Source organism: Engystomops pustulosus, chromosome 4, assembly GCF_040894005.1.
Source record: "Engystomops pustulosus chromosome 4, aEngPut4.maternal, whole genome shotgun sequence".
Taxonomy (NCBI): Eukaryota; Metazoa; Chordata; class Amphibia; order Anura; family Leptodactylidae; genus Engystomops; species Engystomops pustulosus.
Genome location: NC_092414.1, coordinates 140,202,866 through 140,227,951, shown reverse-complemented (window position 1 = coordinate 140,227,951; position 25,086 = coordinate 140,202,866). Strand labels below are relative to the sequence as shown.

General features: G+C 40.5%; 1 protein-coding gene across 6 annotated transcripts in view; it reads right to left on the bottom strand.

Moving 5' to 3' along the window:
• Positions 1-25,086, bottom strand: part of HERC1 (HECT and RLD domain containing E3 ubiquitin protein ligase family member 1) — an 88,821-nt gene that overhangs the window by 20,546 nt on the left and 43,189 nt on the right. For 3 of the 6 annotated variants that reach the window (XM_072147744.1, XM_072147745.1, XM_072147749.1), the window contains exons 29-45: positions 23,897-24,017; positions 22,790-23,027; positions 21,695-21,864; positions 20,551-20,706; positions 20,346-20,452; positions 18,330-18,440; positions 18,058-18,234; positions 16,991-17,230; positions 16,782-16,865; positions 16,192-16,697; positions 12,832-13,583; positions 11,682-11,880; positions 10,842-11,002; positions 8,426-8,542; positions 6,958-7,165; positions 3,245-3,369; positions 397-617 (exon numbers count right to left, since the gene is read on the bottom strand). In XM_072147744.1, the coding sequence (XP_072003845.1) occupies positions 397-617; positions 3,245-3,369; positions 6,958-7,165; positions 8,426-8,542; positions 10,842-11,002; positions 11,682-11,880; positions 12,832-13,583; positions 16,192-16,697; positions 16,782-16,865; positions 16,991-17,230; positions 18,058-18,234; positions 18,330-18,440; positions 20,346-20,452; positions 20,551-20,706; positions 21,695-21,864; positions 22,790-23,027; positions 23,897-24,017 (3,693 nt within the window). The remainder of the gene's footprint in view (positions 1-396; positions 618-3,244; positions 3,370-6,957; positions 7,166-8,425; positions 8,543-10,841; positions 11,003-11,681; positions 11,881-12,831; positions 13,584-16,191; positions 16,698-16,781; positions 16,866-16,990; positions 17,231-18,057; positions 18,235-18,329; positions 18,441-20,345; positions 20,453-20,550; positions 20,707-21,694; positions 21,865-22,789; positions 23,028-23,896; positions 24,018-25,086) is intronic. The other 3 variants (XM_072147747.1, XM_072147750.1, XM_072147746.1) reach the window with 3 other exon arrangements.

Below are 25,086 nucleotides of genomic sequence, written 5' to 3'. Positions count from 1 at the left end.
GTAAAATTAGGGGTCTCGGCTTATACTCGGGTCGGCTTATACTCGAGTATATACGGTATAATAAAATGTATTGTTTGTTCAATTGATGTGTGAATGTGCCATTCAGTAATATGCCAGCTGTATAAATAGTAAGGGCCACAAACTGAAAATTATATATTCTGCCATGTCTTCAACATATAAATCAATTCTATAAATTTACAAATGTTTAAAAATAGCAAATGCCACAAAATGTATTCTTGTAATCTAAAAACGGGGCATCATTTTTCTATAAAAGGAATGTAAGATGCTGTAGCTGGACGCTGCATGCATCAATGCTCTTGGTCTCATGCTAGGGTATAAAGCAAGGGGTGAGGGATTAGAGCAGAGATGAGAGCAGCTCCTGCTGCGGTCACACACCCATGTTGGCCAGTCCAGTACCTCTGGGATCCACATTCCCAGAATATCATTATCGCTTGCTAGGTCTTGTCCAAACATTGCCTCCATGGCCTCATCATCAAGGTCAATTTCTAGTTCCTCATCCAGGTTGAGGTCATACAGAGCTCCAGGTTCCTGCTGCAAGGATACACCATCTCTCCGACCCTGGTTACGGTGAGCCTGAACAGTACGATACAATCCAGCTGCCAACAAGATGCCAACAAGAGAGAAAGGCAATTTTATAAAATTGTCAACATTTTATTATTTAATGGACTACAAAAAAAACAGCATATATTGCTTATTACAATTAAGAAGATATTGAACATTTTCAATCAATGCTACAGTACAATCTGATCCCAGCATTTACAGATGACAGCTTAGGCCCAATTCACACCTGCATTTTGACCTCTGCTAATATCTCCCATCACTTAAATTGATAATAATGGAAATTTAATGGACATCTTAAATGTATGTTAATATCATTTTAATGATGGAAGATATTAACATTGATCCAAATGCAAGTGTGAACAGGGTCCAATATTTACAGTACATTGAAAATGGAAAGGGTCACTAATATAGTGGAGAAGTTGCCATTCTATACAATCCAGCACACCCATTATACAAAGAACTGCAAAGGCTGAAGAGTTCCATAAGTGGTGGGTTTATTCCTAAAAACTTTGCAGTGAACGTTTTAAAGGAAACCTACCACTTGTAGTGGCAGGTTTCCGCTGAAAATACCGGGCACCAGCTCAGGGTGAGCTGGTGCCGGAGCTGATTTTAGTTAGTGTTTTAAACCGCGGTATCGCGGTTTAAAACACTTTTTAAACTTTATAGCCGGCGCAGGCAGGTACACGCTCGGCGCTTACCGTGCACGCGGCTCTCATTCACTTCCTATGTAGCCGCGTGCACGGTAAGCGCCGAGCGCGTACCTGCCTGCACCGGCTATAACGTTTAAAAAGTGTTTTAAACCGCGATACCGCGGTTTAAAACACTAACTAAAATAAGCTCCGGCACCAGCTCACCCTGAGCTGGTGCCCGGTATTGCCATCGGAAACCTGCCACTACAAGTGGTAGGTTTCCTTTAATAAGTCTTTTCTGCCAACCACAATTTTTCATTTAAATAATAAGGCCGTGGGGGGGGGGGATGAGGAAGCACAATTTAGTAAAAATGTGTATGATGGTGCCCCCTTTATTGTTTACTGAGTAAGGTGGTGTGGAGGTTGTAGCCATAGAGGCTTACCCCACTGTCTTATATACTTGTGAAGCTTTTTACATTTTTTTTATGTATTAAATAAAGCATTTGCACTTTCAAAACATTCCTTGACTGATGGTGTGCATTTATAGGTTATATCTTTTTTCTTATGCTGTTTAAATACAATTAACCTTACAGCACCCTCATTAAATATCTTCTATATGGTGCTTGCCCCTCTTTGTTTTTATAGGACTGCAAATACAAACAATTTCTGTTGCTTAGTGTAAAATCCCATTGATGAAAACTTTAGGTGTAGCCGTTATCGCTAGGTGAAGAAGTTTTATTTTTATTTACTTATTTTTACTATTTTCTCTTACATTTATTTTCATATGTTGCTCCTATACATAACCAAAGTAACAGACTACAATCAAACCATGTAGTCCAATTCTGTAGTTCCTCTGCTTTTCATAACCCCACTTCTACTATAGTCTTTGTATTCTGACTTCTCTGCTCCTGTTTAACCAGAGGAAGGAATCTGCTGTTCTTGTCCAGTAGCCAGGATAGCCATGGCTATGAGAGAATTGCAGGAGTTAAATTGAAGGAGTTAAAGTAAAATGACAACAGCTTGGAGTGGGTAGGGGGGCGCCCTGTGCAGTTGCATAGCTTTAAGGCTGGTGCTGAAAATCATCAGGAATTCTACTGGGTACTAGATTTCTTTTGACTTACAGGTTTCTGGAAATTAAAGGGGTTGTCCGAGTTTAAAAAAAAAAATATATGTGGCCGGGAGCGGGGTTACTAAAACAATAAAGCTGTACTTACCTCCCGGTGCCCTCCCGTATCCAGCGCTGCTGTCGCTCCGGTCCGGGGGCCATGTAAACAAACATGGCCGCCGGAGCAGCGCTGGACTCAGCTTCCGGCCGGCCGTGGCCGGGTACGCCTATCCGTCCCTATACACTGCATTGTGTATGGGGACCGGAAGGTTGTCGCATCCGGCCGGAAGCTGAAACCAGCGCTGCTCCGGCGGCCATGTTTGTTTACATGGCCCCGGACCGGAGCGACAGCAGCGCTGGATACGGGAGGGCACCGGGAGGTAAGTACAGCTTTATTGTTTTAGTAACCCCACTCCCGGCCACATATATTTTTTTTTTTAAACTCGGACAACCCCTTTAAGCTTCAGCAAATCGTATTCAAATATAAAATAATTGGGAGTCATTCAATTTAGGGGAGGGGAGGGGGTATAATCAGGGGCCAAAGCAACAGACTGAAAGGGGTTGATAACATTTTTTATGGTGTTGTAAGAAAAGGAATATTTACTTCTGCCCCTTCCTCGAGTCCAGCATGGACCCTCCCAATATACAGTCACATGGACAAAACGCACCCGCTACAGGCTTTAGTCAATGTGATCTCACCACTTGGGATGACACATGGGCTGTGCTGGACCAGACCATACACCAAAAGATACCTTTATGTGGTTAGCCTTGTGCAGGCCAACAAAATACTACAATTTTCAAAATATAATTTTCCTCTCCACACATATTTGATACATTTGATTTCTGAGGTATCAGTACCTTGTTACATATGTATTACAATACATGACCGGTGTCCAAGGTAAAAATAGTTATTCATTGGATAACATACCAGCCCTCGCTAGCAGTGTTCTTGCTGCCAGATCAAACTTCTGCCTCCTGGTTACAGTGGATCTGCCTCTGGTTTGCTGCCCACTACTTGCTCCAGCATTTTCTGCTTGTTCCATGCTGTCTGGACTACAAGGCATAAGATGGTTACAATTAGATTTGACAAGTTCGCTTCTACACAGAGTTGTTGTCTTAAACGCACGTTTAAATAAAAAAAAAAAAAGATAAAATATAAATAGTCAGTGAGATGAATTGAGAAGAGGTTGATCTCCACAAACACACTTGGTGGTCAAGGGTCCCTTTCAAGCTTAGTTGAATCCCAGACTTGAATACTGACCAACGTTGCACTCTATCCCCCTAAAGTTTTACAACACACAGGCCCACATTTATAGAAAACAGCGCAAACTGCACTGTGCCTGTGGAGTGTGCAGGGGGCGCCAGATTCATGAATTGTGTCACCCCGTTCTTCATGAATCTGACATGAGTGCACCAACTTTTTTTTGGTGCACCTTTAAATAGAGCTTTGGGCACTGCATGATAAATGTGGTGCACGGTCCGACTGTGCACCAGAACGCCCCTTTCAGTGCACAAATGTCTTGTGGACAATTTATAAATACAAGTGCAAGCAGTTTGCACTGAAAAGAACATGCAAAGTCAGACAACAAAAAACTGGTGCAGGGGCTTTAATAAATGTGGGTTACAGTCTTCTTCCATCCAATTTACCCCATATCTAAGAGTTTCAATTATTTAGGCTCCATCAGAAAATGTCTGCCAAGCTTCGGTTGTACCTTCTAAGAGTGCCTGCACATGAACATGCTTGTTCTGTGGAAACGGACCAATGTTCTAGTCAGTTCCCACAGAGTTTCAGTGCTGTTTGGCCTGCAGACATGGAGCACCTGGAATCATATATATCATTATGACACAAGGATTCCAGTCACTGCAGTGTTCCAGGTCCGAGGGATCTCACCAGAACATGGGTCTGATTATATAATCCACTGATTTTCAACCAGTGTGCCGCGACACATGGTCGGGTGTGCCGCGGAGAAAGTTCCCCAAACTATGGTGCCCCCTGTGTTTTGTTTCCCGGCAATGCGCAGTCACGGCTTCTTACAATGTAGGAGACGTGTACAATAACACATGGGCAAGCTTTGAACCTTGCGCGACAAAATGATGTCACCGAGGCCGGCGCATCATCCTGAGAGCGGAGAGACTCTGACATTTGCCCACCGGCAAGGTAATGCCCACCAATAATGCTGACTATATGAGCTTTTGCCTGAGTATATGAACTGTTGGCAGAATACTCAGCATATGAGCTGGTACTTTTAGTACTCCAGCAGTATACTGCATATAACAATGAGAAATGTAAAATGAGAAATACTATAGTCATAAGGCTGGAGTACTACAAGTACCAGCTCATATGCTGAGTATATGAGCTGGCACTTGTACTCTGGCCTCATGGCCATAGTACCCCTTTATATTGCAGTATATGAGCCACATAATAATCAGCACCATATACTAAAAACAGGGAGAAAGTGAGAACTGTTCATAGTAGTAGTATATAAGGCTGGAAGGAGACGCAAGTCCATCAAGTCCAACCTTCAAGAATTAAATAAATGTTTTATCCCCATAACCCGTGATATTTTTTCTCTCCAGAAAGGCATCCAGGCCTCTCTTGAACATGTACATAGAGTCGGCCATAACAACCTCCTGCGGCAGAGAGTTCCACAGTCTCACTGCTCTTACAGTAAAGAACCTTTGTCTATGGTGATGGTAAAATCGCCTCTCCTCTAGGCGTAGAGGATGCCCCCTTGTCCTGGTCACAGGCCTAGGTATAAAAAGATCTTTGGAGAGATCCTTGTACTGTCCGTTCAGGTATTTGTATATTGTAATGAGGTCTCCCCTCAGTCGTCTTTTTTCTAAACTGAATAATCCCAAATTTTGTAATCTGTCAGTGTATTCTAATCCCCCCATTCCCCTAATAATCCTGGTTGCTCTCCTCTGCACCCGTTCCAGCTCTATTATATCCTTTTTATACACTGGTGCCCAAAACTGTACACAATATTCCATGTGTGGTCTGACCAGGGATTTGTATAAGGGCAAAACTATGTCTTTATCATGAGAATCTATTCCTCTCTTGATACATCCCATTATTTTATTTGCTTTAGCAGCAGCCGCCTGGCTCTGGTCACTAAAATTAAGTTTACCATCCACCAATACGCCCAAGTCCTTTTCAGCTTCAGTTTTACTAAGTAATTGACCGTTTAGAACATAATTATACTTTTTGTTTCTATGGCCCAAGTGCATAACTTTACATTTATTTACATTAAACCTCATCAACCATTTCTCTGCCCATCCCTCAAGCTTCCACAAATCCCTCTGTAATGCTAAACTATCGACCTCAGTATTTATTACTTTACACAGCTTAGTATCATCTGCAAATATTGAAACTTGACTGTGTAAACCCACTACAAGGTCATTAATAAAAATATTAAAAAGAAGTGGCCCCAATACTGACCCCTGTGGCACTCCACTGGTAACATCAACCCAATCTGAGAATGTGCCATTAATGACCACCCTCTGTTTTCTATCACTAAGCCAATTACTTACCCAGATACACAGATTTTCTCCTATTCCCAGCAGTCTCATTTTATATACCAACCTTTTATGTGGCACGGTGTCAAATGCCTTTGAGAAGTCCAGATATACAACATCCACAGCGTCCCCCAGATCCAGTCTTGAACTTACCTCCTCGTAGAAACCAATCAGATTAGTCTGACAGGACCGATCTCTCATAAACCCATGCTGACGCTGGGTTATAAGGTTGTGCACAGTGAGATACTCCAGGATAGCATCTCTAATAAACCCCTCAAATATTTTCCCCACCACAGCAGTTAGACTTACGGGTCTGTAGTTTCCAGGATCGCTATTTGATCCTTTTTTGTATATTGGTACCACATTTGCTATGCGCCAGTCCTGTGGAACATAACCAGTCCTCAGTGAATCTTCAAATATTAAAAATAACGGTCTGTCTATCACCGTACATAATTCATGCAGAACCCGGGGGTGTATGCCATCTGGCCCCGGTGATTTATCTATCTTAGTGGTTGCGAGGCGGCGCCGTACCTCTTCCTGGGTTAAACTGTTGACATTATAAAAAGAATTAACATTATTCCTCATTTGTGTGTGTCTTTCCACCATTCCTGCCAGGATATCGAAACAGGCCCAGGTTTTACACTGAGTGAGTAAAATAAATTTAGAATCTATATTATTAACTATATGTATAATATGACTGTATTAGTGTCATTTTGTGCTATTTTGGTTGGTGGTGTGTCCCAGGATACTTATATAAAGTGTGCCGCAGCTCAAAAAAGGTTGAAAATCACTGATATAATCAACCAATTTGGTCTCGGGAGGATCGTTGCTAGGCATCTTTTGTGTATGGTAGGGAGTAAAGCAGTCTGGTGTGCAGACTATTACTAGCTCTTCCTCTATTTGTGTTTCCTTCTTTTACCTCCTCTCGCGTACACTGCAATATAGTTTTTTTTCCCTAACTAAAATAAACACAGTAAAAACCAAAAGCTGATAACATTTGAACAAAATATTTCTGCCTGCAGCATGCAGCTTCCCACTATCATGAAAAAAAGCTGTGATAAAAGGCATCATACATACATACAAAGATTGCATTCATTCAACATGTTTAATATGTCCACAACTAACCTCTCACAGAAACATTCTTCCAATTCTGGAGCATCCGAGGAGGGAATGTCTCCTGTGAAAACATCACTAGATTTACCCCCTGTAACTGAACTAGCACCACCTTGGCACTGTTCATTGGTTCTGCCAGAGTATCTTTCTTCATCGTCTGGATGTTCTATCATCCACATTGCCAACACAGTGATATTTTGGGGATCAGCCTCTCGAGCGCCTAAAAGAACAACCAAGAAATCTAGGCATATACATTGAAGTATTGGGAAATATAGTTTTATTTTAAGATGCTAATCCTTCTATAGAGTTTCAGCCATTTAGGTTCAACATTAAAAAAAAAAAACGCTTTAAATTTTCTACACTTAGAACACAGAACATGCACTACACATACATAATACTATGCATACTAAACTTTCTTAAATGAACATGCTCCCCCCTAGTGGTGCCCCAACGTTTACAAGAGTAAACTGCAGCAAGAACAATGGATAAAGTCAGACAATTTATTATTTTCTCAAAGAACAATTGAAAGAGTCAAAAACATTAAAAAGGAATGTGTAGACAATATTCATCTTAAAGGAAGTTAAAAACAGATAAGAAAACTTTAGCTTTACATTAGCCTCAAGGCCATGGGCAGCAATAGTTTGGAGATGACTCGTTGAGGTCTATAGAGAGTTTTCTGCAAAATTGTGATTTTTGTACTCACAGTAAAACATGTTTTTCTTGCTAAATTGGGGAACAAATTACCACGAGTATAGGCTTGGTCGCCAGGAGGCTGACACTAGGTAGAAAAAAGGTGGGGGATACCCTCACCAGAGGTCCTATGCTGATCAGTTCGTGCAACAGCAGTAAAAACAAGAAAAATCTAAAATCAAAAGAAAAGAAAAAATGAGCCCGGAAAAAAGACCTCCCAGATCGAATGAGTGGTGATCTGCACCCACCTAGATGGGCAAAAAGAAGGCAGGACGATGTCCTCTTTGAGATGAAATGTAGTCGACATTGTTAAAAGAAAGGTACAGGGCACAAGACAACCTTGTCCCTATAAAGTACCAGAGAGGCAGAACGACAAGAAAGAGTGCTAGGTAAGAAGGAAAGAAGCCTGGAAGGGGAAGAGACCCACGCGTCTCGCACCAGCAGAAGTGGACCTTTCAAGTCTAATGGAAGACCTTGGAGAACTGAGAACCTTAATCAGCATAAGGCCTCTGGTGAGAGTAAAGGCCACCAAGGCAGATCAAACACCCTTTTTTCTATGTAGTTCCAGCCTCCTAGAGGAGAGTCCTAGACCCATGGTGCTATGTCCATGGTGCAGTGTCCCCCCAAATGTTAAAACGAGAAACATTATTTTCCTTGTCTAGGCTTTTAGGAGTATGGACATTGAGTTATAACACACTATGCTAGGCTGCAATATTAATAGGATTAATATGGATACAATGACAAAAAATACAGGTTCAGTAACGTTTAGGATGGCACAAAACATACTGACCAGTGGCTTCCATAGCCTTCTTGATCTGTCTGATGGAGAAGCCCATTTCTAGTAAAGGAACAACCACAGCAGGGGGAGGGGGAGATGTTGAGAGGCGACTACTGGGATCTGACAGAGCTGTGAAAAGAAATAAAAAATTAGAGTCTACCCTAACTACAACAGTGTGAAAGGCATTTCTGTACTGTCCAACAACAAAAAGGCGGAGAGTTGTCCATTAATCAATAGTATCAAAAGCCAACACACTAAATATTGAATTGAACCAAAAAGCACTGACCCCTGAGGAAGTCACGGATTTTCAACGTAACGCGTGGGGTGCCTCCGGCCACAGGTCTGTGACCATGCATTCTCCACTAAGCAGCCTTAGGTGCATGGTTTCTGTTTTGGCTTGAACACTGGTGATTCCCCTTATGAGCATACTCACTTTGGCATTGGTTATTATTTTTGTCATTTGGGAACCCATTGACCTCATATACAGGCTCCATTTTTGAGGGTTTTGGATAAGACTTCATACGTGTTTTCCGGGACTGTACCAGGCTATTGCTTTTATTGTGTAATGTTTACCCATTTGAGGAGATAGTGTTCATATACCTTTTTGTGCTGACTTGTGGCCGTGTGTGGTCCTTGGTGATTGGCTTTGAACCACAAGGTTTTGTTGATGTAATTGTACATCTTTTAAGGGTTTATAACCTCTGTGTGACAATGTTTTTCATTTTTTGTATATTGCAATAAAGTCTTTGATTTTTCAGCCTATACACACTAGCCTTTCCTTGCTTTTTGGTTCATTTCTGTACTGTCCATTGCTCCAACACAAAAAAAAACACATCAATCAAATTGCCAAAAACTATGCATAAGAGAGGGACCAGCTAAAGTCAGAGACTGCCATTTGTATTTTTTGATCTGAGAACCAGTGAGGAGACACTTTTTACTCTACATATCAAATAAACACGTTTTATGCACTTGATTGGAATAAGTATTTATTTTTATTTTAACTATTCTTTTGATGCTCAAAGTGCACCTCAGTTATCTTCTGTGTCTGTGTTATAAGCAGAGTAGGTTTTTTATGGCTCTGTCTACATATGTTTCACATCCTGCCTGGTGACTGTGTAAGGCAATAAGATGAAATGGCTATTACTTTAACCCCTTCCTGCCGCAGCCCTTTTTCATTTGTGCGTTTTCATTTTTCACTCCCCACCTTCAAAAATCTATAACTTTTTTATTTTTCCATGTAAAGAGCTGTGTGATGGCCTATTTCCTGCGTAACAAATTGCACTTCAAAATGGTGGTATGTAGTATTCCATGCTGTAAACTGGGAAGCAAGAAAAATATTCCAAATGCAGTGAAAATGGTGAAAAAACTCTTTTGCATCATTTCCTGTGGGCTTGGATTTTACACCTTTCATTGTCCGCCCCAAATGACATGTCTACTTTATTCTCTGGGTCGGTACGATCATGGGGATACCAAATTTGTATAGGTTTTATAATGTTTTCATACATTTACAAAAATTAACACCAAAAAAATGTTTGCCATCTTCTGCCGCTAATAACTTTTTCATACTTCAGTATATGGAGCTGTGGTTGTGACTTCTGTTTTTATTGCTACCATTTTAAAGACTAAACAACCTTTTGATCACTTTTTATTGAAATTTTAATATTTTTCAAAATGGCAAAAAAATGACTTTGGGCACCATTTTCCGTTGCGCTGTTAAACGCAGTGACAAACCGTTTTTATATTTTGATAGATCAGGCATTTTCGGACGCAGCGATACCTAATGTGTTTATGATTTTTACTGTTAATCTTTTATCAGTTCTATGGAAAGGGGGGCGATAAGAATTTTTATGGTTTTAATTATAATTTTTTATTTTTAATATTTTTCAGACTCCCTAGGGTACTTTAACCCTAAGTTGTCTGAACGATCCTATCATATACTACCATACTACGGATACCACATTGTAATGAATGGGTTAAACAGAGACCCGAGGCTGTCATGGCTATGGATCGCTGCTTCCCGAAGACGTCAAGGGTAGCGACGATTCTCGGCAAGATGGTGGCGCCGCCGCAATTTTTTTAAAGCCACTGGCAGCTTTGCCTGCAGCGATCAGCCGGTTAACACCCGCGATTGGTGCTAGCATCGACCGCAGGTTTTACCGGTAAGCCTTTTCTGCAATATGCAGCAAAGACTTACCGGCTATGGAGAGGGCTCAGCCAATGATCCCTCTCCATGGACCTGCACCTGGCATGTGACATACTATTACGTCACATGTCGGTAAGGGATTAAAAAGTATAAAGTGTTGTGGAATATTTTATATGATCCAACTCAACAGAAATACATCTGCATTCTGTTGTAGCAATTTAAAGATTTTTGCAGTGAGCATGAAAAACAACTAGTTATTGCAAAATAAACTATTTACACACTCACCTGTCCGGTTGGTGTGCCTTGATGGCTGAGAGTCAGGGGATGTTAGACTTTGCCTCCTTCCTACTTCATCAGTGGGCGATGTGGGCAGTGATGTGATTGGAGGGGTTTGTGCACGGCGGGTGGGTAGCACTGTTGTTGTTGGGTAGCTTGAAAACATTTGCCTAAAAGAACACATGGAGGATGCTACAGGAGGGTCAAAGATAAAAAGATTCCCTACAATAGGTCAGTGCTGGAACTTCGATGTCAACCTTAGCAGGGCATGAATCTAGGTGAAAACTGTTCTTCCTGCATTTGTAGATACAGACAGTCCTCCCAGTTATGTACAGGATAGGTTCTTTAGGTTTGTTCTGAAGTTTAATCAGTTTGCAAGTGATAACAGTTATATTTTCTAAGTGTACCTCCAGCCAAATTTTTTTGTCCCTGTGACATTGAGATTTAAAAAATTTTGGGTTGCCATGGAAACAATTAACAATAAAGCTTTGTTGTTGTAACTAGGGGTCGTCTAAGTCAGATGACGTATGTACAGCTGCAAGTTTGCACGGAGCGATACGGTGCCGCACACATGTACACTCTACATTGTTGGTGCATACATGTGTTTCTCTATGTGGAGACAGGAATAAGCCACTACCAGACACACTGACAATGGTACGTTTTTCTGAGAATAAAGCTAAAAATCAAGCAAACATTCTCAGCCCTCATTTCCTGTGATATCGAGCACTGGTAAAAGATTTGAAACTAATCAAATACATTTTAGATCGTAAGACTGGTCCCTATTTTTCTTTAGGCATGCTGCATGAAGAAACGGGACAAAAACAGATGAACCATTTATTAGCCAAGTACCTCAGCAAGCTAAGAGGCATGACCCCAGGAGACTCAGAAGCCGGGACTGTTTCAGTGTCAGTCACGGGAGTGGTAGCGGTTGTTGTGTCCTCAAGCGAGCTGCTCATGAAAGACGTGGTGCTGGAGGCTGAAGGGCTGGTAGTGACCGGTGTTTGAGCCTGATGCACTTGGTCATTATCTTCTGCTTGTTGCTCCATATCTGGAAGGAGGACAAATATAATGCAAACAGAAAGAGCAGAAACATTTTTCACTGTGCAGATTTAAAGGACATCTGCCACAAGGATGAAGGATTGTAAACCAAGCCCATTGACATACTGATGTGTGCCCCCTTTTGCAGGATCTGCTATTCTTTAAGCTTTCTAAGCCCTAGTTTTCTACAAGCAAAGGCATAAGAAGCTAAAAAGAAGAGCTGATTGTGCCGGTGGGGGCACACACCAGTATGTCAGTGTGCTTGGTTTACAATCCTTCATCCTGGTGGTAGATATCCTTCAACATCCTCATCATGAGGATCCAGATCCACAGTATGTTAGAGGGTCTACCATGCAAATTTATAAATGCTACTAAAAATGGAACACAAGATTTCTAGTCACTTCTATGTGAACATTTTTGTTTAACTGCAGATATAAAAGATCACCCTTGGTGATCACTTGACAGTACTTTCTTAGACTATAAAATCCTCTAACTATTAAATAGATGAAAGTTAAGAGTCCTCAGTTGTTGATGCCCTTTATTGGCTAGCTAAAAAAAGAAAACTTGTAATTGTCATCAGAGACTACTCAGGTCTCTTCATCAGGCATCGTATAAGACCATTCCTTATGGAGACCCGAGTAGTCTCAAAAGAATGCAATTGTCATAATCCTTTCAGCTAATCCTCTCAGCTTTCACCTATTTAACTACTGGCTAACACGGTACTAAGAAACTTTTAAGTAACTATTAAAATGTGAGGAAATGAACTATAAAATGTGATCAACATCACAGCATACTGTGGGATACAGGCTGAATGGCTTTATATTGGGATATTAAATTGTATGCATTTGATATAATGTAGCACTGGAATCAAATAACCACCTAAATGTATTAAAATATGAAACCACTTGTGCTTGGGAGATGTGAGGGAACAATCATACACGTATGTACCATTATACCATACCTTGCCTTATCCTGCTGCCAAATTGCTCTTCCAGCAGTCCATGAACCACCAGTTTGTATATCATGGCCTGTGCTCTTTCCAAATCGGCCAGTCCCAATGCCCTCTTTATGGGTGATCTCATAACAGCCCTCTTCACCATGTGACGCATCAGAAATTGCAGGGCAGCCCTCATTTCAACATCCTCGTGCACAACAGGGGAGCTGGCGCAATCTGAATTGTGCCCATTTTCTGCTAGCACCTTTGGGATAAGTAGTAGCTCGGCATATTTACTGCAGCTCAGGAGCGCTCCCAAGGATTTCATGGCTCCTAGGTTTATGTAGGATAACTGGACTGCCCTTATTTCAGACTGGGCAACATCGTGACTTCGGGAGATATGGTCGTGACTCTTACGCTTCCCATCTACAGAGTGATGTTGCTGGTCAGCGGCTGGAGCTTCGCCAAGAAGTGTAATAGATTCATTTTCGGATTTAGAAGCTATGTTGCCAATGATTTTGTCCTCCGTTACTCGTTCTGTAGATTCACAGTCCGCCTTCTGCTCTGGGTCAGCTTTTTCCTCAGACTCATGTCTGTGTTTCTTTTCATGGCGTTTTGCGCCAGACTTGCTAGGATCTTCATGGATGCCTGTCAGGTATGTAAGGTCAAGTAGTGTAGAGGCATTCAGCCCACGGAAACGAGCCACATCGAAAGGAGGGGGGTCACAGGGCTCCAGATTGTAGAGAGGAGTGTCACTAGGCGACCAAAAAGTTGGGAAGCTTTTGTTGAGAAAAAAATCAGAACGACACAGGAAAAGGCAAGTGAGGGACAGACGAGAGGAGAGTACTAGAAATTATGCTGATAATCGGCAAGTAATTGACAGCACGCATTTATGTATAATCATAGGTTCTTATTTAGGAAAACTAATAGAGAGTTGTCCATCAACAAACACAGAGTTACTGTTCCAGCTGGAAAAGACCTAGAATATAGAATACTGGATGCTATGGACGCAACTTTTACTTGTCTCAAGAAAAGTTTTCATAAATAAGAGCTTTTACCACTCAGAAATAAGGTCCAGTTCAAACCTGCATTTGGACCTCTGTTAAAATTGTGTAGTGACAGAAAATAAGAGAAGTCAACAAATCTGTTAACATGCCTATTAATTTCAACGGACTATTAATGACTGCTGCTGGTGTCCTTTTGCACCACTTCCATCAGGCTTCTGTTAGTTGTGCAAAAGGACAATAATGGAAACCATTAAAAGAACGGTTTACTGGATTCATTAAACTTCCATTATTATTGTTATAGTGACAGAAGAGAATAACTGAGGTCTGAACACAGGTGGGATCTGGGCCCAAAAACAATACCGTAAAACACAGGACAGACTAAAAAGTGTGACATACAAGGATAAAGGAAGGGCACATATGGAACACAGGTACTGAGGGCATGTGGGGTTGGAAAACTAGATTATGAAGTCAGCTTTGAATATATCACACACACATGATAACAAACTTTTATAAGTGAAGAGGTTTATCTATCCTACATCTACCAGCATCATGCGATTCCCTTTCCTATGGTGTTCCTCTCTAATCCTTTTATTGCTGAAAAGTAAAGTCATAAATCTTTTAAAACCGTAGACTGCCGCATGCAGTTTTACTCTTGCTCTGTGGTCAGGGAGCAGCTATCAAGTCATCGCATTGAATCAAAGTCTGTGATAGCAGAGATGTGTGACAGTCGCCTGATGCCCTCCATAACTGCCAGTCAACTCTTGCAAGACTCGCCACCATGAGTACATGACTAGCTGCAGCCTTTGTGACCAGGTAAGCTAAATTTGTATATACAGTATAAGGTTTTAAAAGCTTGGGAGGGACGAAATAGCAAAGTCATAACTTGATTTGGAATATCCTGGATGAGTTTATTTTCAAAGGAAACCTACCACCACGGATCTACCTTTTAAGGTAGATCCGGTGGTAGGTTCCTCTAATGTATATAAGGATATCCCTTGTAAGAGCTAATCCTTTAGTCCCCCCCTTTTTTTTTTAATCTTTAATTGTGGTAATATGCTAATTTACCAAAGAGGCTACTGGGGCGTGGTGTAGCTGGAGCTGAGGCTACACGGTGCGGCTACTCCACGCCCCAGTAGCCTCCTTGATCCTCCTACCCAGATATCTACCCTCGTCCACAATGCCTGTGTTCTGCGCATGCACAGTTTCACCGGCTTCGTACCAGAGACCACGCAGCCAGTGGCCTGCACATGCGTAGAACACAGGCTTTGCGGACAACGGCTACTCCACGCCCCAGTAGCATCTTTGGTAAATTAGCATATTACCACAATTAAAGATTAAAAAAGATAAAGGGGACTAAAGGATTATCCCTTACAAGGGCTATCCTTACATACATTGAGGCACCTACCAACAGATCTACATTAATAGGTAGATCCGTGGTGGTAGGTTTCCTTTAAGTGGGGTAGGACGACTTAAGAAGGTTCCAAGGCATTATATGGCAGGCAGAATAAAGTGTCCAAAATCTCCTCCTTCACACAGAAGAAACAAAATTCAAAGGTGTAAAACATTTTCAAGTCAACTGTATAAATGCATAATCTGTAATGTTCTCTCCACACAGGCTTAGTGCTTTTTAGTATAGTATATAGTGCATTTTTGGATCTGGTATATAGAGGACTAGGAGAGAGCATAGCACATAGGCTCCTATTAGATCTGTGTATGACCAGCAGTGCAGGCAGTACCTAGGCAAACTCCATCTCCAGTTTATAATGCCGAGAATCCTCGTTTCCTTACCATCTTTCTATTCCCCGTTATTTAATCCATGATCTTTTAATCTTTGTTTTGGTAGAGGGACACACAGTTTTGGTGGTGTTTATGTATTAAATATGCTACACCGATTTTAAAATGCCTTTGTCAGCATTCTGAATCATTTCAGTAGTTTATACAAGTTTAATCCACGTTACCTGGCTCTTTGCCAGCAGCATGTGGCGAGTCCTGGGGAAGAAGGGGAAGGGGGGGCCGCTGCAGCCTGTGCATCAGGAGACACAGGCCCACCCAGACTGCAGCTTCCCTTGGGTTGAGTTTCTAAAATCTCTATCAATTAGGTGCAAGGGGGAAGTTGCTGCTGGAAATTCATTTATGTAGTCTGTGGAAGGCCCATATCCTTTTATTAACATTGTTCCTTTTGAAATAAATGTATACTTTATTTCCTTCAAAATACATGCTGACAACTTCCCCTTTTTATTACACATGATCACACGGTGCCTCAAGAGTGGGGCGTCATGTGATCATCTTATAACCTAATAGAAAAGGGATTTAAACCTTTTAAACAAATTGGAAAGTTGATGCGGGTGTCTTAAATTATAAGGTATAACAATATTCATACCTGATCGTGATTTCTGCCTCGTCCCACTGAACTTTGGCTGAAGTGCTGCCCTCTTTCACAACACCTAACAGAGTTGCATGACGACCCGTCTGCTTATGGACACACCTGCCACCCACTCTAAGTCCTGTGTCAACTCCTCCAATGACTGCCAAGACAGGCCAAACTTCCACACACAGGGTCTTCAGTTGGGTTTCCCCCAGTTCTGCCAACCCATGTCTTGCATGCTTCCCCTTCTCTTCCTCTTCACGGGTTTCATGCTCTTCCCTACTTTGGACCGACCGACTCTTCTTTAATTTGGCACCGGCTTCTCGTAGGCAACCTTTGATTTTCTGCAGACGTTCCACCATTTTTTTATTAATACAGTGAGTCCAACGTTCAGTGCGATGAAGTATTCGGAGAAGCTGTACACTTGACTCAGCCAAAACAGTCGATACAGGACTGCAGATGGGATCTCCTGGTAATAAATCTCTGGGAGTGCCCCTCATTTGCATATCACAAATCTTTACCTAAAACACAAAAACCCACATCAATGACCCAGTTTTACCTTAAACGGTCTGTGTGGAGTAAACAAAGTACATGGGATTATTTACCTTCTCTCCAGGATTACTACTATAAAACATCACACAAGGGTATAGCTCTGCTGCATCAATATCTTCAAATGCCAGTTTGGGCTCCTGCAATGGGAAGAAAAAACAACTGCATAATATTTGTAACCATTCACAAACTATACAGAAAAAGAACTTGAGCCACATTTGGGGAAAGCCACAGATCATTTAACACAAAAGCAGCTTCATCTTACCTCTCCATTTTTACCAAATGACACTGTACGGGCTTCCATGTCAAGGACACAGGTGATAAAGTCTCCCTGAGTAAAGCTGGGTAGGGTCAGTGTCTGCTCTCCATTGTGATACAAGTTGCCACTATATGCCCGGTATAGCCACATATCCGAGGTGGTTCTGTGATTGAAGTCATGCACAGGCCACCGGGAAACACCAACACAAGTACCCTCATTGCCACGATTTTCTTTTACGATATAAAACTAATTGAAAAAGAAAAAAAGGGAGAGACGCCAGTAAGATATTGTATCTATCGTCACAAGATATCAACAGCAATTTTATTATATGTTTCGGCACTATAACCAGAAGAGGGTGAAATTACATATTGCTGCTTGTAATTGTGTGAAAATAAAAATAAATTAAAAAATAAATCAATCAGAAATCCATTACTCCACCATGATCGCCAAGGCTGAAAATACTAGGAACCATAACAGTAGGTACAATTCCATGAGAGTTACCAATATATCCCTACTTGAAAATGGCTACATTGAGATAGCTGAAACCTTGTATTTTCCCACTGGTGAAATAAACACTAGTTTTCACTGAGTGCTGCTTCCCTGTTTTGGATTTTGGATTATATCCCTAGCCTATAACTGTGACCCTTTGATCAGACTACTGGACACATTGGCCATAGATTAGAGAAGGGACAGAAAATCAGAAGAATGGCACCAAAAAACAATGCACTAGTTATTATAAAATGATGGACTACTGATAGTGATCATCTGTCCCTAGAATAGTTGATCAATACCAGGGATCTGAAACCTAGCAACCCCATAGCAGTATAATGAGTTAATGGCACTCCACTAAATGGCAATAAGCAGAATTGGGAAAGATCACTGTACACAATGAGTGTCAAATCACTGTACAATGAGTGTCACTGTGCTTGGAAAGAAGCGAAAAAGGCTGCAGCACTTGTCTTGACATTGCTGTCTCTTCAAACCGCTGATCTGTTGGAAAGGGGTGTGTGTGTGGCAATCAATTAAAAAAAAGGCCTGTTTGTTGAAAAATACAGAAAGTTAAATATTCATACCTTCCACTGATAGCAACCTGATGTAACCCCAGTAGATGCCAGGCCGTACCCTTTGCCCCCACTGCCATGAGTTAGAATTTGTCCATTTTCCACAAGGCAACACTGGGTTTTCTCTGGATCAAATGAAACTTCCTGAATAGGAAGATCTTCCTCCTCCTCTTCCACTTCCCCTTGCTTCTGTAAGGAAAGCAATAATTTGACTGATGCTTTTTAAATATATTTCAGATTAATTTAAAAATTTGCTTTTTATTCTTAAATGTAATCAGAATTACCTGCAGTCTTGATTCTTGCTCTTTCTCCTTCAATTGATGAGAATGCTTAGCCTGAGCAATGGGCGTTTCCCACATACAGTCTGAAAGAAGAGAGAAGAGTCGCTCTACCACCTGGAAGTGTAAAACAAGATGTTAATGCAGGCTGCACAAATCCATATTCTTTTCTTTATGCTTCACATACAACTTTGTGGTTGCAAAAAGCCAGTTAACATGCACAGGATGTGAATTGTCCATAGATCCAAGTGAAATTTCACCATGTGAACATAGCTTAACATCTTTCCCAATTCTTTACATTTTGAATTAGATGGTTTTATATTATTTGCACATTATTATTTACAACACAATCGTAAAGCGTTGATAAAGTTAAAGGTATATTTCAGGAATATGAATGCTTGATACAAAAACCCATAATGCTATAAAAAATGAATACAACAAGGTCATTAAATCTCAAAAAGGAATTTTAATAGTTTGATTTTAAGAGTCACAAAATGTTATGGGCTTTTTTAAAGTACGCAGAGTTGTCTCCGAGATGGCCACCACTCTATACTACAACTCCAATGATCCCTCAGTTTTCAGTAACAGCTCCACCTTCTCATATTCTGCTCCCAGTGATGATTTAACAAACTGTCCTGCTCTGTTACCATAGAAATGGTGTGTGTAACTGTAATCACCTCACTGAGATGACTAGAACACCGGTCATACTGGATGCACTGCAAGCAACTGACTACAGTCAAACATAGTGGTGATCACATGACCTGCCCAGGCAGGTGCAGGACATGTGATGTGGACATGTGACCAACGGCCATCTTCTGTCCTGTGTCTCCTCCATAGGGACAAAATCAATGGACTGATTAAAGAGTCAATAGCATTTTAATTCTTCTTTAAAGTGTAATTCCACAACATTTTAGCTCATATTTTAATGAACCCTTTGAATACCAATTATTGGACTCTCTCTCGGAACTTATACAGGCAGTCCCCGGGTTACGTACAAGATAGGGTCCGGAGTTTTGTTCTTAAGTTGAATTTGTATGTAAGTCGAAACTGTATATTTTATAATTGTAGATCCAGATAAAAAAAATGTTTGCCCCAGTGACAATTGGAGTTTAAACATTTTTTGCTGTAATGGGACCAAGGATTATCAATAAAGCTTCATTACAGACACCTTACAGCTGATTATTGCCGCCTGGGACTATAGTAAAGCATTCAGAAAGCTTCACCAGAGGTCAGAGGGGTCTGTCTGTAACTATGGGTTGTCTGTAAGTCGGGTGTCCTTAAGTAGGGGACCGCCTGTACACCCAGATGAAGGACATTAGCCACGAGTTAAATGCGAATGATTGTTATACATTGCATAATGGACATTTCACCTACCAAGCAGGGGTAGGGATGTGGGTGGGGGGTTGGTGTTTGGGTTTTTTAGTTTATTGTTTATGCTGTTTAAATGTAAAAAATGGAAAACTATTGTATGGTTTTCAATGAAAACTTTATTTGATAAAAAAAAAAAAGAATACCAATTATGCTTATTCCTGGAATACCACCTTAAACAATCCTTATCTAGAGTTTCTTATTTTTTTTTTTACTGGAGTGGCCAAATCAAATGAAAATGGTAAACTGTATTTTATCTTTGAAATAAATTGTGATACCTGCGCCAACAATAATTAAAATAAATATACTCGGAATGTGCATAGGATAACGCAGCATTATCCCATATACATTCCGAGTATATTAATTTTAATTATTGTTGGCACAGGTATCACAATTTATTTTATTGTTTCCGGTGGTTCCCTTTATAAGTGATCCATATTGTAGATTGGGTGCAGGTCACCATCTATTGTTACCAGCGACATCATCAATTTTTATACTCTACATAAAACCTTTCCATACACCTGTGCCAAATCCAAACATTTTCTTGTATTTTATCTTTGGACTCTGGGGTAAATAATGTTGCTATATTAGAGCGATGCCTGTGCAGCCTATGGTGACTTCTTATTGTTCCTCACCAACAGGCTGTAACCATACCTGAGCCATCTGGTCATCATCCACGCTGGACTCACATGCAGGGAGGACAGCTTCAAGGACATGAAGTGCCAAAAGCCTTGTCCTCAGATTCCCTACAAGTGGGACACCTGCAAAACAAGATTCAAGATTATGATGAAACAAATTCAAAACACTAAACATTTCTTGGAAAACAACCACCTAGTACAAGACATGTTAGATATCACACCTGAGCTGCACTTTTGAGATGCAATATTTAATAAAACTTCTGTCCATTTGGGCGATGCCATCTTCGACTGAATAGCCTTGGAAGATACTACTCTGCGTAAGAAGACTAAAAAGTCCCCAAGATGAAGCTCTGCTGTGCGCTGCTTCCTGAGTGTAGCTGGAAGAAAAGAAATGGATTAGGCCACTTGTTCCCTGATGCAACAAAAAACACATTGCAGACACTGCTACATTGTATAGCACCACACTTTCCACAAAGCTGACCATTCACATTTACCAATAGTTAGAGGAAGAGAGAAAATACAAATTAAATTTGTAATATTGGAACCTAGCATACAACCTAATATTAGGAAGATATTGAAAAAACGGACTAATACTGAACACATGTATTATGACTGGGCCATGAAGAAACATTCAGGGCTAGTTAAAGGGGTATTCTCATTTTGGCAAATTAATGTTTTGTTTGCATGATGAAATTGGTCCATTTTTTCAAATATACTTTCTGTATTAATTCCTCACAGGTTTCTGTATCTGGAAAAATGAAAAATTGTATGGCTTCTCCTTATTCAAACAATACCATTTATTTGCTGAAGTGGGAATACCCCTTTAAGCTTTTGTAGCAGGTCATCCAGAAACTTCCTCCTTCCACTGCCCCCCCCCCGCCACCAGGAAAGAGGATCATTTTGATTCATGTATTTCTTTTAAGTCAAAAGACCCATCAAAAAATAATATATTAAAAAAAAAAAAAAAATCAAGTCAATTTATTGCGATTCATTTAGATCCATACATCTTAACAGATGCAAAAAAAGTGCACACTGACAAAAAACAAACAAACAACTGTAAAAAGTTCCTATTTTATATCTCGGCTACTTGGACATGATTTTACTCTCATGCCCTGACATACTATCAATTTTCTCATAAACCATTTAATTCACATCTAAAAGAAGGAAACAGGAATCTATAGGAATTCTGCAGGGTGGTCTGGTGGCTTGTGCACATCGATAGGTGGCCAGAAGATGCAGAGACATGAACAAAACTGAGCAGGAATGACCGCTATACCATGTCTGGGGTACAAATAGTGGCACTAAACCATGTCACATTAATAAAATAAAATAATAGGTAATGCCCTATTTATGTGCAGTTGTTACCTCTAAAGTCCTTTCTTTCACTCTCTCCTAGAAGCTCCAATTTCTTCTCTTCTTCATTTTCACCAAAGGTAGGTATAACTCCAGCCTGAGAAAGCAGGTTCTTCAGCTGGCTACAGAGCAGGTCCAGAAGAGACTGCACCACTTTAGAGCTCAGTTTATCAGCATATGTCCTATCAAGAAACATCAATTTATGTATAAATTGGTCCTCGATTGGTACATAAAATACAACAGCTCTATTGTACTGGGATCAGACAATAAGGGAAAACTTTAAAACAGAGAAAAGGCTTCCTGCGACTATTTATTGGTTGATCAATCTAGACCTGATCATCATAAAAACAGATTATTCAGAAGACAAGCCCTTTGACAGTGAATGGCATTCTGCAGTTTGCTATTTACTGTGATCGAAATGCAGAAGTCATAAACTGCATTAAGTTTTATAAAACCCAATTATGAAAATAACGGTCAGCAAAATTATAGGCAATTCAGTTTAAAAAAAAAAAAAAAAAAGGCATCCATAGTCTGAAAAAGTACTGTATTTACTTGTGTATAAAGCCAAGTTTTTCAGCACAAAAGTAAATAAACTACATAATAAAATACTTGAGTCAATAAACTTAATACCCACCCTCAGACGCCATATCATTGGTGCGGTTTCCGATCCTCGTCGCGGCTCCCAGCGGCTACTTTCCTTTCTTCTCTAGCCAGCAGAGTCGCGTCCATGCAATCTCCCGGCCGGCGCACACTATGATACTGCCGCATCATAGTGTGCGCCCGCCGGCTGATCGCATGGACGTGCCTCTGCCGGCTATTAGAGCAAGAGAAGAAAGAAGAGGAGTCGCGCCGAGCATCGTAGGTGAGTATCGCCGGAGGGTGAGTATTAAGTATTAAGGTGGCATACAGGGGGCTGGCCGGCCGTTTACTACAGGTGACTTGCTGTATACTACACCCTCGGCTTATATTCAAGTCAATAGGTTTTCCCAGGTTTGGTGGTAAACTTAGGAGTCGCGGCTTATACTCGGGTCGGCTTATACTCGAGTATACACGGTAGGAAGGTAATAGTTTTACTATTGTGAAGAACGTGTTATAAAGAATACTCACCCTGTAGTAATTGCCAGGATTTGGAGCAGTCTAGTACTCGCTACTTTCAGGGCAGTGCTGAGCTGAGACACTCCAGATTTGGGAAGCAGTTGGAGAGGTTGCCCGAGCATAGTCTCTGTGCCACAGAGTTGTGACAAAACACTAAGCAGGCCAGTGGAAATTGCAAGAGAAACATCCACAGGCTGATACCGAACACTGAGGGCAAAAACTGTCACCAATAGGAGGCGTTGCTGAGCTTCTGAAATAAGAAAAAACATCTTATAAATATGGTAGAAACTTAAAGAATGATCCACTATTTTACTGAATATGTCACTTGTTGAAACAATCTAGTTTTATGGGCAAAGATTCAGAATAAGATGGAATTTTAGATTAAAAGGAGAAGTTTATCTTAATATGCCTTGTTTTTCAATCCCCTCCGCTCGTTGAAATCATTACACAGAAACACATCTTTAAAACACCCATAGGCAAATCAAACATATCTAATACCCAGATAATTTGCAACAATAACAATCAGTTCACTGTGTAGAGTTTAATGTGTAGAGAGTGGACTAATATGGTTAGAATATTGCAAACAATCTACAGCTAAATATTTAAAAATCTGGGTTAAAATGGAAGCTTAGTATTCCAGGCTAGTAGTTAATTTTGATTTCTTCCTTCTAAATAAAAAAATCTTTATGTGAAATAAAAGTAGTCAGCAAAGTTGCTAGATAAGTCCTGGAATTCTGTACAGGCAGTCCCCGGGTTACATACAAGATAGGGTCTGTAGGTTTGTTCTTAAGTTGAATTTGTATGCAAGTCAGAACTGTATATTTTATCATTGTAATCCCACCCGGAACTTTTTTGGTCTCTGTGGCAATTGGATTTTAAAAATGTTGGGTTGTCATAAGAATCAGGATTAACACTAAAGCTTCATTGCAGACACCGTTGATAACTGTTACAGCTGATCATTGTAGCCTAGGACTAAAGTACAATAAATTACCAATATCCAGGTGTCCGTTTGTAACTAGGGGTCGTATGTAAGTCGAGTGTTCTTAAGTAGGGGACCGCCTGTATATTCCTCAGTGGTACAGAGGAGCTTACATTCTCAAGGACCCTGAAAGAACTCACCCACATGGTGTTTGTTTGTCTGCAGAGCCCGGTCTAGAGTGGCAGAAAGTTGCTGATATATTTTGTGTACAGCTTTCTGGATCTCGATCTGGATACTCCGCTTTGAAGCCCATATTCCATCCTGGAGAGCATAAAACAGTTACATACATATGCAATAGGTCATATATTTTTCAGTTTGATTGGTGTTAGTGGTGAAAGGATTATATGCAAAGGTTTTAATCACAGGTTGTTTTAAAGACTTCAGGTGATTGGTGGCACTGTCGTATACAAAATCAGACACATAAAAGAACACACGTCACCTAGAACTTAATCTCATACATCTGACCCATATTGTGCCAATTTGCACAAAGTATCCCCAGAGTGTATTTTAATTGGCAGTTTGTACCATCCAATCTGGGAGAAAGGTGTATATTGGCATTGGACACTTCCAAGGCTTTTGAATGGGATTTTATTGGGCAACACTAGTGAGAATGGGCTTTGGAGAGAAATATGTGTCATGGGTAATATTATTATACAATGAGCCAGTGGCTAGAGTATTAATAAATGGGGAAATTACTGATTGTATAAAATTAGAAAGAGCTACCCAAGAAGGTTGCCCATTGTTACCATTGTTGTTTGCAATAGCTATAGAGACATTGGCTGAGAAAATTAGGCAGGACAAAAAAATTATAGGTTTTTTTACAAGGTGATAATGAACAGAAAATATCATTATATGCTGCTGATGGTTTACATCCATCGATAGATAAGGTTATATTGGTATTTAAGGAATCTGGACAAATGTCTGGTCTATGTATTAACTGGCAAAAATCAGCCTCCCTACCCATTGATCCCTGAGGAGATACAAAGCCAGAAGTAGTAAAAAGATATGGAGGCTGAGGGGATTATTAGATATTTAGGGAAAGATATTTCAGTAAATAAATCAGATTTTTCAAGGTTAAATATTTTACCTCTAATTAAAGAAATAAGAAATAATACAATAGCTGGAAAAATCTACCATTACATTTTCAGGGATATTGTTCGGAGGGGGAAACAACCCAGGATGAAGCTGGAGAACCTTATGTATCCAAGTGATCAAGGAGGGTTAGCCCTACCAGATATAAGATCGTATTATTTAGCAGCCCAGATTAAACAATTGACACTATGGAATAAATGGCCATTTATACAAAATATCAAGGAAAGATGTAAAATTT